The following is an 18572-nucleotide window of genomic DNA, read 5'->3' as shown; positions in this document are numbered from 1 at the left end:
AATGCAAAAATATGGGTGACTGATTATTCATTGGATCTTTGGATAGGTAAGGAGTTTCTAAACAAAAAAGAACACACAAAGGGTATATTGATAATTGATAATTTACTACACAAAATTTAAAAACTCTACCATGTTAAAGCAAAGCAACACAAACAGAATTAAAGAGGTATCAGAAAACTGAGAATAAAAGTTTCCAACATACTTTTAATAGTTAATGGTTTTATTATATAAAAAGTATTAAAAAAGATAGAAAAAAACCAATAACACAGGCAAAGAAAATGAAAAGATACTTCGTAAAATAAACATCATAAAAATGGAGCAAGAAACGCAAAATACAATTAAAACATTACTTTTCCACCATCAAATGAAAAACAAATCCTATTACAATGCCCAGAATTGGTGAAATACAATAGAGCAGGTCCCCCCTCTCCGTATACTAAAAGTAGATATTTAATTTTAGCCTTTCAGAAGAACTAACTGATTTTTTTTTAAGGGTGAACTGATATATATACTTTTTAAGTGTTCAGGGCATTACACACTTTGCTCTTTGGCTCAGTAATTCCACTTTCAGAAAAATAATTAGAGATGTTCATGAAGACATTCATTATAGTGACAGTTATAATGGTCCCCCAATTAGTTTAATAGGCTGAACTCCATCCCTTCTAATACCTAACAGTAGCTCTTAAAAAGCTTTTTAATGACATTTCGTGACATAAAAAAATATTCAGGATATACTGTATAGTGAAAACAGAGCAAAATGTATACAATGCACTATAATCTCTATTTAGTTAAAACCCACAAACTCATATTTATACACAAACTCACACACAGAAAGAAAGGGGGTTGGGGCTGGAAGAAAATACACTCAAACGATAACTGCAGTTACCAAGGGTGATGAGAACAGAGAGAACTCTTCAGAATTTGGGAGAAAGTCACATGCGTTAACTGTGTAATCAGAAAATGAATCAATAGTGTTATTTATTTAAAAATAGACAAATTTTCATTAATGTTCGAGTTGTTATTCCCTTCCCACAGCTATGTCTTCAGCCCCACCCCGGAATCCTAGACCTGCATTTTCAACTTGCCTCCTCAGCTTACCCGCTGGGCTATGCGACAGACCCAAATTTACTCCTAAAACTAAACACTTGATTCCTCCCCTAAATCTGCTCCTTCCCTAAAGTCTTCGCCAGCTCAGTAAGTAGGAACTTCCCTGGTTCAGCGGCCGGCCGAGGCCAAAAGCCTGGGAGTCACCCTCGACTGTTTCCTCATGTCCCACATCCAACCTGTTACCAAATTCTGTTAGGCTGGCTTTCAAAATGCGCCCCAAATCGCATTATTTCTTACTTCCTCAAATGTTACTACCCTTGTCTCCAGCAGCCTTTTCTCAACACAGCACCAGAAGGAGACTTTTAAAAGGTGAGTTGGATCATATCATCCCCGCTCAAAATACCCCAGGGGCCTCCCATTTTAGGAAGAAATTGAAACAGAGCTCTTGCCTTGGCTCAGAGAGCCCCTGGCTACCTCACCTCCCACCACTGTCCTCCTTGCCCCCCCTCCCACATTGGCTCCCCAGTGTGGGGAGGCTCCAAGAGGAAGAAACCTCAAACATTAATAAAGTTTGTCTATTTAAAAAAACAAATAACATTTATTAATTCGCTTTCTGATTACAAAAGTAGCACGTGAGACTTTCCTCCCAATGCACTTGCTGGTCCTTAGTTCTAGAATGTTCCTTCCTTATCTACATGGCTCACTCCTTCAGGTCTGTGCGCAAGTTATCACTTCCTCAGGGAGGCCTTCTCTGTGACCATCCATCTCAAAATAGACCCCTCCCTGTGACCCTCTACCTGATCACTCTGCTTTAAATTTTTCCTCCTTGCATTTTTACCTTCTTTTCATAACATTTTGTTACTTGTTGATCATCTAGCTCCCCAACCCAAATGGAAGCATCACGAGGATGACTTTATCTGCTTTGTTCAAATCCACACGTCCCAAGTCTGGAACAGGGCCTTGTGCATTACAGGTGCTCAATAAACATTTGTTTCATGAGTGACTGAAAAATGAAGGTGTGCACAACACAACCTGGAGTGATCCATCATCTCACCAGCCAACCAACCGTCCGCAAAACCCATCATCAGATACAGTCTTATTTTGCCGCCACCTGGGAGAGAACGAAACCTTGGGGGTGACAATGGTTAGTCTCTGTCTGTGGCCCTCCCTCGGTGGGAAGGGTTAGTATACAGTAGCCACTGCCAAGATTCCTCTTCACTGTCCCCTTCCCTTCACTTGAGTTAGAAGGGATCTTAGAAACCTGTCACTTTACAGGGGAGACAGTTTTAGCTAGAGAAGTCAAAGTCAAACCCAAGACCGAAAGCCAAGTCCTCCAAGACCTCATTCAGTGCTCATCTGCTGTCCCACAGGGAGGCAGCGATGGCTGGACAAGGGAAATAGTTAAGAGCCAACAATGACTGATCTCTCACTATGTGCCAAAAACAACTCAACGTCCTGTCCATGGACTGACTCATGTATTCCTTACTCAAACTCTAACAGGTGGGTTCTACTATTATCTCCATTTTATTGATCACGAAATGGAGGAACAAAAAGGTTAAGCAACTTGCTCAAGGCTACCCAGTTAATGGCAGGGTGGGTACTTGAACCCAGGCAGCCTGGCACCAGTCTAGGAGCTAAAAAAATCTATATTATCATCTATATGGTGAAATAGTGTGCGCCATAGTAAAAAGACATCCATTCAAAAATCTTTGATTCTCATTGGATAATTAAGAAAACTCACACTTCAACTTACACTCTGCGTCTCTGTCTTGCCCTGAATGTGTCTAGCAAGCAGGATTTTACTACCTCTCATTCCTGCCAAAACTCAGTAAAAAGGCGATCTGTTCTTTTTTGGAGGAACAAAGAAAAGTGTTTTAAGCCAAACTTGGACACCATTTACAGCAGTTTGCCTACAGCAGAGTTTCTCGACCTTGCACCCAGGACCTCAGTTCAGTACAGAAAAACTCTCCAGAGAGAAGTGGGAAATTCTGAAATGGGACAGAAATGTACATAGGGCACTGTCTTCTCTTTTCATAGTGATGAAGAGGGAAGAAGCAGTGGTGGGATTCAAAGTGAAGAGGATCCTCACGGGTGGCAGTCTAAAATCCTCAGAAGGCAACTTGGCAAGAACTAGCCAGCGTTTGAGAATGAGCCTAATCCTTGACCTGGCAATTCATCCTTAGAAATGCACTCAAAGATTCGTCTCTGTCTGTGACATGGTTGTTGATAAAAGGGAAAAACTGCAAAGATTCTAAATATCCATTACAAGGAGATCAACTGAGTAAGTTATTCATGAATCAGTACAAATGATTCCAAATATATTTGATGGAATATCACACAGCCACTGAGAATGATTTGCATGTAGCTACTGAAATGGGGTTTTCTGAAATATAAACATATCACAAAGCATTCCATACACTATGCCCCATTCTAAAAAACAAACAAAAAAACCCCCACAGTTTTAAACAGGAAAAAGATTGTCAAAATGTTAGTGAGGTTGTTGATTTGTTTTTGTGTTTTTACATGTTTTAGGTATATTTGAGAATGACTATAACCAGATTTGAAATTGTGTTCAAAGGGAAAAAATGGAGAACAGGAATACTGCGTGTGGAGGGGAGTGGTTAAGAAAGACACCACTGCTGCTTTCACAGATCTCTAACGAAAACATTCCCCTTGCCTGAGAACATGGGCATCTGGACTCAAGCACAGGCAAAGGACTTGAACCCCTGGTCACTTAGGAGAACCTCACAGCTATTTACTACAGCCTTGTACATCTGACTTACTTACCAGAGGACGCATCATATCCTGGAGAAGTAGTTTTCAAACACTCCTTAGATTTTAAGAAGATACGTTCTGCACATGTTTGGTTCAAATCTTTTTACATATAATAAAAACTATAATAAACAAAAGCATGGATATTTGGATGAGTTGACACACCATCCGGACACGAAGGTAGGCTGAGGTGTGTGGCTGGTGTAAAATAACTAGGCTATGTGAGGCCACAGCCCGAGATCGTGAGGGAAAGTCACTAAAATGCTAAGTGACATAAGGCAGATGGAGAAAGAGACATACTGTATATCACTTATACGGGGAATCTAAAAAGTACAGAAAACTACTGAATATAACAAAAAAGAAGCAGACTCACAAACACAGAGAACAAACTAGTGTTACCAGTGGGGAGAGGGAAGTGGGGAGGGACAGTCCAGGGATGGGGGATTAAGAGGTACGAACTCCTAGGTATAAAATAAGCTATAAGGATATGTCATACGTACAACATGGGGAATAGAGCCAGTATTTTATAACTATAAATGCAGAATAACCTTGAAAAACTGTACTGTGACTCACTATTCACTATGTACACCTGTAACATATGTAATAGTGCACAGCAACCATACTTCAATTAAAAAAAAAAACTTGCCCTTTGCAAACACTTATCTTGCCAAATCAAGATTTTGTCAACATCAGACAAAGAAAACAAAGCATAACTGGATGTTAAGGCTTACAAAGGCTACGCTTGTCACGCCCGACACCTGACTTCAAATGCCTGTGTTCATCTAAATAATCTCTTTGTCCTCTTAGACTGAATTGCCAAGTAAGAGCTATAAATATGAACTTGGAAAGAGGACTCATAAACAGGGTTTTCAACCTTAGCACTACTGTCATTTCAGACCAGATTCTTTTTTGTGTGATATTCTTCCATCCTGAACGTTGTTTGCCAGCATTCCTGGCTTCTACTCACTAGATGCCAGTTAACACCCCCTGTAGTCATGACAACCAAAAATGTCTCCAGACCTCGTCAAATGTCCCCCTGCAGGTAAAACTGTCCCCAGTTGAGAATCACTGCTTAACTCTAATCAAACACTGCATCGATCGATTTTTATGTTGGGGTTTTACCTAGTAATTTAGTTAATTAAAAGAAGTTCTTCTGCTTAAAAATTGTTTCAAAGTATAAATGTTTCCACTTCTAGATTCTGTATGCAAACCTTGACGCTATCCCACTAGCCATTTGCCTTTACCTAACCCTTCTAACCAGCCGCACCTCATCTGAAAAACGGGAAGAGGAACACATGCACTGGATTGTAGGAGACAACTTCTGGGGGCCCGCGCTCAGGAGATGCTCAATGAATCAGACCTGCTGTTGTCCTGGTTGCCAGTGTTAAGGGCCCAGCAGCCTGGAGGGTCTCACCTGATTTCTGGAGATTCTTCCGGTAGCCGCTAAGGTTCAGCTGGGTGATGGTCTCCGACACGTGTGCAACCGCCACCTGCACGTGCTTTTCAGTGAAGTCGTAACACCAGGAGAGATTCAGCTCATCCAACCTGCACACGAGAGGGGTGATAAGGAAAGCAGGAAGCCATCGCCCGGAATGAGTTCTCCAGGCACCGCTGCCTCAGGCTGCAAGCAAAGAAAACACAAAGCCCTCGACTGTCCCTACCATTTTCTGCACAGAACCTCTGCTTCTCTCAGCAGCTCCGACGTCTGCTCACCTGAAATTGCTTTCTCCCACCTTGTTCTAGTTTGTTCCAGAAAGCTGCCAGGGCATCTAAGTCAAGGGCTTGGTGAATGCTGCCCCCTTCTGGAAATGGAGGGGAGCGCTCAATTCTGATGCCTGATGGCTGATGGCTCAAACTCACTCCAGGACTAGATGTAGAAATTCTAGCCTGTTTTCTTTCTCACCCTCCCAGGTTGTTAGCAAAAACTACACAGTATGAGCAATCATCTGAGATGCTTTAAAACACTGGTGGGTTGTACCGGGGATTCCTAATAACGAGACCCTGACATTACAAAAATCCACTTTATCTTCTTTGGCCTCTGCTAACTGAGAAAATGAGGGCTTCAAAGAAAAAGCCCAACCATTAAACTACATACTCCGTCCCTGGCATTGCTGAGAAAATGTAGGGCTGCCATTTTACCTCACTGATAACATTCTTATCCAAAGGCAATTTCAACAGACCATTAAGGAGAAACAGGTACAGAGACCAAAGGGGTATTAAAGAGGACACACACATACACAGTAAGGGGTATTCTGTGAACCATGTACCCCCTCATTTATTAATTTCTGTAACTCTGTAGCCTTCATTTATATACTGACATTATTACACAATGTAAAAGGTATTTTTAATGGAATCGCCCAAATTCATAACCAATTTAATCAAAACTGTTAAGTTAGGTCTATAGATGCTATGGGGGGAAAAAAGCCTGACTATGCAGTCAGGTGTAAACAGATTAATTTCAACCACACAGTTGATAAACACACTACTAAATTTTCCTTATTTTAATAGTAACAGGGGAAAAAAGAGATCACTACACAAGTATCCTTTGCAAACTTAATTGATTTGGCTCCTGAGTTTGGACAGAAAGTTTGGAAGGCGAAGGATATTACATTACCCAAATCAAGAGCTCGGAGAGTTAGGAAGAGCTTAAAAATTTTACCCAGTTCTATTCTGATGTGAGAGAGAATTGTATATTTGAAATAACAGTTCTATCATCAAATCTCAAATCTCTCCTACCTGGAGCAGCTGCTCAGCAAAGTCTTCAGGGCAGATTCAGAGAATCCAGAACACCCAGAAAAGTTTAGCCGCACTAAATTTGTGTTCTGAGCAAGGTTACTGGAAAACAGAGAACAAGGACGTAAGAATATCAGCAAGACACTCTTATTCAATCAATAAGCATGAAGCTCAGTGAGGTAGTTAAGCACACACGCCTCTGAGTCAGAAGTGAGTTTGTACAATGAGGTATCAGTCAGAATAGCCATCATCAAAAAGTCTACAAATAATAAACACTGGAGAGGATGCGGAGAAAAGGGAACCCTCCTACACTGTTGTGGGAATGTAAACTGGTGCAGCCATTATGGAAACAGTATGGAGGTTTCTTAAAAAATTAAAAATAATAATATGATCCAACAATCCCACTCCTGGGCATATATCCCTGAAAAGACAAAAACTTTAATGTGAAAAGATACATAAACAGAAAAATGTTCACAGCAGGACTATTTATAATAGCCAAGACATTAAAGTAACCTAAACACCCATCGACAGATGAATGGATAAAGAAGATGTGGCATACATATAGATATGTACAAATATACACAATGGAGTATTATTCAGCCATAAAAAGTAATGAAATAATGCTATTTGCAGCAATGTGGAAGTACCTAGAGATTACCCTACTAAGTGAAGTCAGACACAGAGAAAGACAAATATATATCACTTATATGTGAAATATAAAATAAACAACACAGATGAACTTATTTACAAAATAGAAACAGACTCACAGACATAGAAAACAAACTTACGGTTACCAAAGGGGAAAAGGGTAAGGCAGAGGGGTAAATTAGGAGTTCGGGATTAACAGATACACACTACTAAACTACAAGGTCCTATTGTACAGCACAGGGAACTATATTCAATACCTTGTAATAACCTATAATGGAAAAGAATCTGAAAAAGAATATATATATATATATATATAGGTATCTATGTATAATTGAATCACTTTCCTGTACACCAGAAACACATTATAAATCAATTAATATTTCAATAAAAAATAAAATAAAAGTGAAATAACAATGGGGAAAATAAGTGAGCTTTATTTCATGTCTTACTATCTGTATGACACCAAGCAGGATATTTTGCCTTAGTTTGCTCATCTGTGAAATGGCAGTATCAGTACTTTTTTGGTAGGGTTGTTAAAATTTAATGATACAATATAATAAAGGGCTTCGCATTGTGACTGGCACAGCGTAAGTACACAGGAAACACTGATCAATGTACTTTTTAAATTGGAAAAAAAAAAAAAACTTAAAACAACCCAGTAATGAAATAAACATATTTCCATTTCACCCATAATTGGACTTAGCTTGCAGGTAAACTTCCACTTATAAATTCACCAGGGTCTTTCAATTATATTTACCCTCTCCTCTTCATTCCCAAATGCCTCATGTTAGTGAAACTTAGTGATTAAGAGCAAGAGTTCTGGAATCATACTATATTGCCAGGGCCAAATCTTGGTTCTGCCACCTACTAACTGAACTTGGACAAGTTATTCAGCCTCTCTGTTCCTCAGTTTCCACATCTGTAAAAAGGGAACAATAAGAATATATTTCATCGAGTTGCTGTGAGAATTACATCAAAATACTTTTAAAGACCCTAGTACCTGACACATAGTAAGTGCTCAATAAATGCTAGCTGCTATTACCATCCTGAATGAGTATGAGAATATATTCCATACTCCACTTAAGAGTCACTTCCTCTGAGAAGTCTGCCCTCCCAAAATTTAATTAGGCCTCTCTGTGTGTTGCCACATATACGCCATCACATTTTACAAACACACTGCACTGAAATTATCTGTCTCTCCCACAAAGGAGGCAGGGACCATGCCATGATTCATCCCTGTGCTTCCAGAACCTAGCATGAGGCCTGGCAATACAGTGAGCACGCAAACTCTGGTTGCCTACAAGAATCCTGGAAAGTTTGGCAGAAGCTGGAACACTGCACTGGATATTTTCTGAGTCCATCTGGACATGGACAGGGCGCCCCAGTGATATTCAGGCAACAAAATGAACCAACACAAAAACATCTGCCTTTGTGACACACTTCTGGCTGCCACTCACTTGACAATGGGATCTGAGAGCTGCAGGCCTTCAAGGCTGAGGTTCTGCAACTTGGAGCACTGAGACAGGAGCCCGCGGAGGGTAGACGCGTCAATGACCGAGTTCGAAAGGTCCATGTGCTGCACACGAAAAGGGCTGGACACAGAAGGAACTAGTTCAGAACAGTACATCCAGATCAAATCCAACCCCTCCCCTCCCCAAGTGAGAACTGCAAACAAGACTCCACACACACATTTCAAGTACTCGCTAGAGTTTTGGTCATAAAAGAAATTGCTACAAGCTAATTTCCAACCTCATTCATTTTAAAATTCAAGAGGATTTCTGCCAAGTCCAGATGTTATGCCAGGATAGTCCAACTTAGGAAAGTAGTGAGTGGGTGTCAGGAGAATGAGCTGGATGCGGGAGACAAGGAGCTTATGGCCATGATAGGGACCGGCGAGGGTGAGTGGGTGGATTACCCAACCAGGGAAGACGGGAAGGGCAACTTGTAATGAGAGGCTAATCTCGAGGTCCTTGGAGGAAATTCAGGTTCAACACCTTTAGGTGATGAGAAATACGAGTTTGTTTGAAAGATGCTGCTGGGCTAGAGATGATAATCTGAGAGTCTTGGCCTAAACGTGGGTGCACAAGACGCAGCTTGTCCACGACTGTGTGTGGATCAGAGAGAGAAGGCGGCAGGGACAGACTCGAGGGTAACACAGGGAAGCACACACGTGGAGGAGACCCAGGAGCAGCAGTGGGAGAGGGATAAGCACCAGTGAGAGGAGCGCCACCACGTGACCGTGGACAGAAGGGGAAAAGGACTGAGTTGCTGTCGGCTCTGCTGTCTTTGGCTGATTTTTCTGTTCAGTATCCAGTGATGCTGCTCATGTGTGAGATGGCACTAAACCATATTGCAAAACCGTCAGTAACAGAGAAATACTTGTTCAGTGCATTCCAAACAACAAACCAAAAGAGGGCATTTTTTTTCAGGATGCAGATTTGTCCATGGTAGGATCAGAAACCCAGAGCGACAAAAGCCTCCTCACATTTTCACATATTTTCTTTCTTAGACATGGGCAGCCGGGAAAGAGTGAGGCTGCCATGTGTCTGCTGGAGGGTGTTCTGCTCGGCTCCCACCTCTTGGGATGCAGGACGCCCATCTGCTTGAGGACCCCAAATGCATCTTAGACTCCAGGAAGAGTCCAAGAGCAACCCCGAGTTAAAATAGAAATGGTGTCACTGGAACCCGTGCCATGTTTCAACACAAAGGCCACATGATAAAATAATATGCAATTAATATCCCAGACTGTACAGATGACCTGTCACAGGCTGTAAGCCTGGACATAGAGAAAAAGACATTTTGATCTGTTTTCTACCTCAAGATTTTTCTAGGAATTCTTCTTTCTTTTCTTTCTTTCTTTTTTTGGGGGGGAATTCTTCTTTCTTACCTGAAATGTTCAACTAACGGTTGGTCTATAAACGATCGTGGGCAGCGGAAGGCAACCACCCCTCGAGACAGCAGCCGACCAATCACATCCGGGTGGAGGTTTCTACCCGTGAGGTCCAAGGTCTGCCAGAGAGACTCATCAAACCTGGAAGAGAGGAGGAGCTCCACGTGGTGAGTCTGGCACTGGACACCGGAGGCCCTCAACACTTACTAACAAGAGGACATGGGCACTAAATCACCTCGAAGCAAATTCTGAAGGAACCTATGTTTTTAAGTTGACTATACAATTAGCAATAATATTCTTAAGGCACTATTGACTCTATCTTGGACCAATTGTGGATAAGCCTTCATCTTCCTCTTTATACGGATTTCTAACGAGCAAAGCAATGATCTGGAACCAGAGAATAAAATTCCAGCATTCAAGCTGATAACTTTAAAAAATGCTTGTTCCAATCACCTAAAGGATTATTGCACAGATGGGCAGGTTCAACGTGGCGTGAATGAGTTCACCTGCCACTTCTGTAAAGCATGAACAGCTTACACACAATTAGTCTAAAAAACTGGTAAATGTACCTAAAAGAAGGAAAGTTAGCACTGCTTTACTATGAGATATGGTTATCAGACTTCTGTTAGGAAAAAGAAGTCACAGTTCAGCTCTGATTTACCATAACTTTTAAGCTTAAAAAATATATATACATGCACAGAAATACATGTGTGTGTGTATATATATATATATATGAACTAATGTGAAGGAAAAAGGGAAAAATAATACTTAGATTTTGGATAGTGTTTCTAAAGTAAAAAAGAAGTATGAAAATGTACTGAACAGCACAGTAAAGGAGCTTTAATATCCACAGATTAATTCAATTTAACAAAAAAGAAAACATGACACCAAGCCTATGAGGGGACATTTTAAATATTTACTAGCACTTTATTTTTTAATACCACTTGAAATAAGCAGACCACTGGCTAGGATTTTGAAATAATTCTGCATAAATAAACTGTCAACGTGTTATCTGACCTCTATTATTAACAAGGCAGGACTGCAGTGCCTGGCACATAACAAGTGCTTATAAGAAATGTCAGTTACTACTTGTATGACAACTGAGATGAAGATTAATAGACTGCATGGAGAGGACAGTGGTTGGGAAAAGAAAATCAAGATGAGGTCACCTGGGCAGGGATAAGTGAAAGTCCACCTCCACCCACTTGTTCCAGCATTCCAGGTGTGCAAACCTCTCCGGGGCTTTTGTAAGCAAATGCAGTCAGCCCTCCCTACCCGCGGCTTCTGCATCCGCAGATACAGAGACAGAGGGCCGACCGTCCCACGCCACTTTATATAAGGGACTTGAGCATCCATTAATTTGGGTACCCCCAGGGAGTCCCAGAACCAACGCCCAGTAGATACCAAGGGATGACTGTCGCCCACTCCTGTAAATACCCAGAGTGTCTTATTTCCAGCACACCTGTGAATGGAAGGGAAGGGGCTCCTGCTGGACTCCGTGAGAGTCCTGGATGCGTGGAGGGAGAAGAGACATAGACGGCTTTTCAGCACAAAGCAAAGGTGGCCAGGTGGATGAGTATGAGAAAACGTGAAGATGCAAAAGACAGTCAAATTGAAAAGCAAAGCCTTTTCTTCCTGCTTCTGGCCTGTTACTGCCTTCCCAGCTCACCAAGACTTCCCAGGTGCAGCTCACTGTCCATACCCGAAAAGTGTTGCCCCCAAACCAACAAAAACACCCACAACTGTTGGCTGCCATGTGCTGACCACTTGCACGAGCCACACACTGCTCCAGCAAGCATCCTGATATTTCACCCACACAACGGCGCTGTCCTGCAGGTACCATCATCCCCATTTTACATACGGTGGCACTGAGGCTCAGAAGCGTCAAGTACCTCACTCAGGTCACACAAAGCCTAGGTGGCAGAGGCTGAGTTCCCGCTCAGGTCTAATGCCAGAGCCCCGAGTCCTCTCTCCCCATCGCTCTCACCGCCCAGCCCACCTGGAGTGTGAGGAGCTGCTGGCTGGGCCTTGCTGCACCTCCATCACTCCCTTCACCCTGGCCCTGGCCCTGGCCCCGGCCCCGAGTCAGCATCCAGTAAACACAGGGAAAAGAGGTTTTCAGTAATAGGGTAAGTCGCCTCTGTGAGAATCTTCCCTTCACTGTGTGAAGTAAGACACTATTTAGTAATAAAAGTGAGAAGATAGCTAGTTTTCTTTGTGCTACTACACTTTTCCTGGTGTTTAGTTTCACCAGACCCAAATGAATAAATAAATAAGCCTCCTCTTCTCCTCCCCCACCTATACCAGAAGGGCTGAAAAATACTCACGCTAGATGATACCATCTCTTACAAACACTGGAGACTTTCAGGAGTTCGGGGAGACACAGGCAGGAAAAGATTCCTAAGAGCAGCTCATCCGGAAGCGAGTCCCAAGAAACTCCTTTGAGAGAAAAAAAAAATGTGTTCTCATCACCATTCTTTTGCCGTATCAAGTCTACTGAGTCTTTCTATGCACCTAAAGGAGACACGATATTTAGCTTAAAAGAGGGATGTAATGCTAAATGAATTACTCATCCTCGTAACTGTTTTTCAGTTCACCCACTGCCTATGTACCCTGAAGTGAGCACCAGACTTTCTCAGCAAAGGAGAAAAGAGAATGCCAAGAATTTTTCAAAACAAAGGAAAAAGAATTATTTTTCATAACATTCTTCCCTTCAGCCCCCGCCAGCCCGTCTTGAGCAAGGACTAGACTAACTGGTTCAGAGCAGGTCCCATCCTTCTCAGATCTCACATAACAGCATCTAAGACATCACGATGCTTTTGGTTGCCAAGGAATGCGTTTCTCTCCTAAGCGGATTCGGGTAGTGGATTTAACCAGCAGTGACCTTTTTAAATAAGGCAAATGGATCTTCCTCCCTCTTCTTTCAGGTTTACAGAAAGCGCTCAAGTCAATTTTACCTAAAACCACATCCAAAGGGAACTTTCATCTATTAATTCAACAAAACATGTACCGGGCACTCACTACGGTGCCCGGGAACGTCTTAGGTGTCGGGGAGACAAAAATACCTTATCTTCATGGAGCTTACGTTCTAGGGGGAGGAAAACAATGACACAACATTATGTGATATGCTAAAAATTGTTAAATATGCTAAAAATTACATGATGTGTTAATACATATAAGTGCTACGCAGAAATATTATGCAGGGCAAAGGAGAGGACGGGGGATGGTGGTCAAAGCCTGAGCACAGTGGTCAGGGAAGGCGATTGTGAGCAAAGGCTGAACACAGAGAGGGAGCCAGCCTGAGTCTCTGAGGTGTGTTTTTGAGGAACAGCAAGGAGGCCAGTGGAGAAGAACAGAGTAAGTTGCAGGCAGAATGGAGAGGTCAGAGGGGTGAGAGGGGGCCGGGTCAGGCAGGACTTTCTATGCCATGAGGCCTTTGGCTTTGACTCTGAAGGTGCTGAGGAGCTACTAGAGAGTTCTGAGCATGGGAAAGACAGGATCTTACGCAGGTTTTAAAAGAATCACTTTGGCTGCTGTGTTCAGAATAAACTGGAGGGAGAAAAAGGTGGACGCAGGAAAACCGGTTTTCTTGGTCTTATAAAAACAGTCTCTAAATAGCTATTCAACCAGTATTAAACTCTTACGTGTGAGTGTATAGAATAACCTACAAGATCAGGATAATAAGACAATGGCCAAGAAGGAAACAAGGACGCACCAAGAAATATGGAGTGAGTGGTGAGATTAGTTTAGTAACTTGCCTTCTTGGTCTACCTCCAATCGATCCGACAGACCAATTTTGGCGCAATCCTCTCCCCTCTGTGGTTAATTTTAGTGCCAACTTAACTGGGTCAAGGGGTGCCCAGATATTTGGTTAAACCTTCTTCCAGGTGTGTCTGCACTTTGGGATGAAAGTAACATCTGATCAACAGACTGAGAAAAGCAGACTGCTCTCCCCATTGTGGGCAGGCCTCATCCAATCCAAGGCCAGGTTAGAACAAAAGGCTGATTAAGGGAGAAGTGGCTCTCTCCCTTCTTTGAGCTGGGACTTGGGTCTCCCCTCCTGTCTTCAGACCTGGGCTGAAACTTACCCCATCTGTTGCTCTGGTACTCAGGCCTTTGGACTGAACATTTGGGTCTTTTCAGCTTCCAGGATCACATAAGCCAATTCCTTAATAATGACTCTCCTTACATCTCTGATTTGTAGTGTCTCTGGAGAACCCTAATTCTCACCCCCGACCCCTCCATTTAAAAAGTGTCAGTATTTACTGAACATGCACCCTGTACCAGGCTCTGTGGAGACCATGACGGAGAAGGCACTGGAGAGTGATAAATGTGGCAAGCTGTGGCCTCTAGGCAGTATTCCTGGGCAATCTTTCCCTTGATTAGAACCCTTCAATAGTGCCCCTGAACATTCAGCCTGAAGTCTACACTGCTTAGCAAGAAATTTAAAGCTTTCATGTCACGGTCCCACTCATTTTTCTAGGTTCATTATCTAGAAATATGTTCTAGCCATTTGGAGCTACTTGTAATTTTTAGAATGAGTCATTCGGCATCACGTCTCACTGCCTCTGTACATCCTGTGCCCACCCCTGACTGCTAGTAATTTAAAATCAAGTGGCCATTAATGCCCCCATTCCTATGGAAGTCCTCCCATGATATCATGAAGAACAAGTCACTTTTTTAACCACAATTTTATTATTTCCTTGCTCATCTGTCTAGACTCCCACTAGGCCATGAGTTCTTAAGAACAAGAACCTGATTTTTTTTTTTTTTTCAAATCAACCTTTGTATTCCGAGGAACTAGCACAATGTCTGATACACTCATCCATTCATACATTTATTGAACTGTGCTACATGCTAGGGTCTGCTCTACAGACAAAGACGAACAAGGCATGGCCCGCTCAGAGTTTACATCTTACCACGATGTGCATACTCTTTAAGAACGGGCATCTTGTTAGCACTTCTCTTGCATGTTCAATGAAATCTTGATTGCAGAATGGGCTGTTTTTAATGGAGTTTTAGTTTGTGTACTAAAAACTTCACTGAACACAATGAAATGGGAGCTATCTCATAATCCAGACTTCAGATATTCTCATTGGCCTTCCGTGTTAGTCTGTTTGGGCTGCTATCACAAAGATACCATAAACTGGGTGGCTTAAATGAGAGGCAGAGACAAACAAACAGGAAATGTCAATAAAGCATCCCCATGGGCTGTGGTAGGGTTCAGGGTGCTGTGCTGCGCAGGGTGTGGGGGTACAGCAGTGGTCAGTGGAAACATGAGTAGGAGAGATGCAGTTGCTCAGTGACGACCCGCCCCTCCCTCCCTAGAGGACAGAAGTAAATGACTGACTGAGGCTCTGAAACCTAGGGGTGGAGGGATGAAGGCAGATCATGCACGCAGACCCTGGACCATGACCTGGGGAGGCAGCTAGCTCCTCAGTGTGGCAACAAAGATCCTGGTCCAAGGTCAGTGTGGACAGAGGATGTAAGTTTTCCAACAGGGTACCTGCTCTGCTCCCCGAATTGGAAAAAAGTTGATGAATGGGCTTTTCTCAAGTTTTTCTTCCGTTAATTCTTAACTCCCTGATCTCTGCTGCCTTTTGCATATAGAGATCAGATTTTACCATTTGATTTGGCAAAGAATTACACGCTTAGCGCAACTTTGAATCTGATGTGTTGAGAACCATCCTGATACCGGGTGCTTGGCCTCCCCAACAAGTCTGTGAACTAGGGGACTGAGGAGGAAGCACCGCCTTGACTGGAATTCGGCTCTGCTGCCTCCGAGTCTGTGAACCTTAGGCAAGTTACTCAATCCCTCTGGGGCTCGGTTTCTTCATCTGTAGGAATGGGAATAAAAAGGTTTATCTTTCAAAGTTGTTCACTGTGAAGATTAAGTAACTTATGACAAAAAGATTAAGCAGCAGAGAGTCAAACTTTCTCTTTCTTGCCTCCACACCTCTCCCTGCACCTTTAAATCTGTACATTTTCCTTTGGTGACCTTTTCTTTTCAATGCTGCTTGGAATTTTCAGCTACGTGAAAACATCTAAGGTCTGAGTAGGGTTTGGATAAGGGCTGCATCAGGTGATTTAGTCAAGACCCCAAAACACCCTCCATCTAAGTCTGGGATCCCCAGAAGCAGATCTTGATGATCTGAATTAAAGTGTTTATTTGGAAAGTGATCTCAGAAAAGTACTGGAAAGAGTGGAAAGAGACATGGAAGGGCAGGAGGCCAATTTGGGGATGTTAATAAGCAGATTATCGCTATGGAGAGCTGGGGTTCAAATCTGCAGGGGACTCTAGGAAAGCATATAGCATCTGCCCCAGAGCTGTCCCAGCCGAGAGCACAGGTGTTGGAGCACTAATCCACCAACTGCTGTCGCTCATTGGTTGGGGGCTTCTGGGAGGGAGCAGGAATGTTGCCTCCCCAACATACCTGCCCAGAGAAAGCCCTCAAACACAGAGTGTCACCCACTTGGAAGAGAAAGCCATCAGCATAAAAAGGAACTGAGAACTTCAAGGGGCTCTGGATGGAGCACTGAAGTGTCTACACTAAAGATGGTGGGGAAAAGAAACAGGGAGGCTTACTGTGAAGTGCAGAGTGGGAGAAATTAATTAATGAACTTGATGCCTCCCATTTTATTGGGAAAACATAAGAAACCAGGAACAATTAGAATATGAGATTGGTAAATCAAATGCTAGAAGGAAAATTTGGCACAGCAATGAATGCAGAAGTCTGCTGAGGACAACAAAGACAGGCAATGAAGCCACGCGAGTAAGCTAAGTCTGAATATTAGGAGGGTTTTGCACTGCAGTGTCCATCTTCACCGCCCAACTCCTCTTCCTCCTTCAGATCTTAGCTTGACTGTCACTTCGTCAGAGGGGCCTTCCCAGGTCACCGTCACAGCCCTGCACCCAGATTTGCACATCTAGCACCTGTCGCGATACCTGACACATAGATCATTGCTCAATGCATAATATCTTTTACTCCCTCTTTATGCAAACTGTGAATGTGCTAATTTGGTCTCTGTGTGACTGGTTAACATTCCTTAACCAATTAACCGCTACAGCCAGTGCCTAGGACAAATCCTGGCAGTGCATATTAGAAAGCGCTCATCTGATAATCTCACAAAGGAATGACTGACACCTGAGAGAAGAATGCTGGCTTTATTTTATAGACAGGCAAGGCTGTTGGCCTCTTAGGACCAGTTTCCTCATTCATAAAATGACAAGGTTGGCCTAGGGCTGTACTTCAACAGACATTCCTGGGTGCCTAACTAATGCATGGGTGCTGAGAGCTGGCTGTGAGGCACAGTCCCCCACCGATGGCCTCACGGGGAGACAAACTAATAAACAAATGCATAACCTGACATTTAAAACTGCCATTTACTGCAAGCCCTAAAAAATCTCAGGCATTTATTAATGTGCACTGATTCTAATCTCTGCAGCAACCCTGTGTCCGAAGTAGCAGTATCTCATTTTATAGGTGAGCAAACCTCTCTTAGTGGGGTTATTAATTAACCTCACCAAGGTGCTGTGAACTATTAGGTGGCAGAGCTAAGAGGTAAATGTGGGTCTCTTCTGTTTTCAAACCCCATGTCCCAAGATGAAAGCACAGAGCCACAGAGGTGGCTGTCTGAAGGCAGGCCAGGTGGCGCGGGGCACAGTACCTGCAAAGGAATGGCTCAGCCCTGTAGGTGTTCAGGAGGGATGAAGGCTGAAAACAAGACCCAGGGACAAAGGTAGGGACCCCTGTCAGTACGTAGGCTTGGAGATGGGGGGAGGGGCTTCAAGAGAAGATGTAACTAGAATTACACACAATTAGCAAATGGCAGAGTGCAAATTCAAACCCAGCCCTGACTCCAAAAAACCTGCCCTCTTTCTACCCTAGGATTCTCTCTCCTGTTCTGGGTTCTACGAGTTTCAAAAAGGTGAGAGTTCAACTTGACTCGCTATGGAGAAAGGAATCCATTAGGGCATGGAAGGGAGGGGTGGAGGGGAGAGGGAGTGAAACAAAGATGCCGAGAGTTAGCAGTGGGTCGGCTACCAGTCGGAAGGAGCTGTGGCCAAGAGAATGCACAGCCTCTGCTAGCAGCCAAGGACTCAGGGCTGCATGGGGCCGACACGGGACAGCTGACACTGATGCTGGGACCCCCACCGGGGGTGAAAGCTGGAGGGGTGGGTGGCGTTACAGCCTGAAACTGAATGGTTCCAGCAGATGAGGCAGAAGTCTGTCTTCATATAGCCGCCCTCGTGGCTGGGATCCAGGCTTGTGATATGCTTAATCTAATTTTACTTGCCGTATTTAATTCTCAAAACATCAGCCATCTGTTTCCTGGATTCCTGGCCACACTGCTGCCTGGTCTGTCTGCCCAGGGCGGATGAGAAAGTCCAGAGCAAGTCCTTCCTCCCCTCACTTCTTCTGATCCCTCGCCCCCAGCCCAGGATGCACACTAGGTCTGTACAGAAAGGAAAGTAATTATT

General features: G+C 43.3%; 1 protein-coding gene across 1 annotated transcript in view; it reads right to left on the bottom strand.

The window, feature by feature from the left end:
* SKP2 (S-phase kinase associated protein 2) overlaps positions 1 to 18572 on the bottom strand; it is a 31448-nt gene that overhangs the window by 7816 nt on the left and 5060 nt on the right. Inside the window, exons 3-7 of the mRNA XM_010977592.3 lie at positions 12418 to 12529; positions 10088 to 10231; positions 8658 to 8792; positions 6556 to 6654; positions 5234 to 5364 (exon numbers count right to left, since the gene is read on the bottom strand). Coding sequence (XP_010975894.1) covers positions 5234 to 5364; positions 6556 to 6654; positions 8658 to 8792; positions 10088 to 10231; positions 12418 to 12529 — 621 coding nt within the window. The remainder of the gene's footprint in view (positions 1 to 5233; positions 5365 to 6555; positions 6655 to 8657; positions 8793 to 10087; positions 10232 to 12417; positions 12530 to 18572) is intronic.

The sequence above is a fragment of the Camelus dromedarius genome, chromosome 3 (assembly GCF_036321535.1).
Source record: "Camelus dromedarius isolate mCamDro1 chromosome 3, mCamDro1.pat, whole genome shotgun sequence".
NCBI lineage: Eukaryota > Metazoa > Chordata > Mammalia > Artiodactyla > Camelidae > Camelus > Camelus dromedarius.
This window is presented reverse-complemented; position numbering and strand designations above follow the sequence as displayed.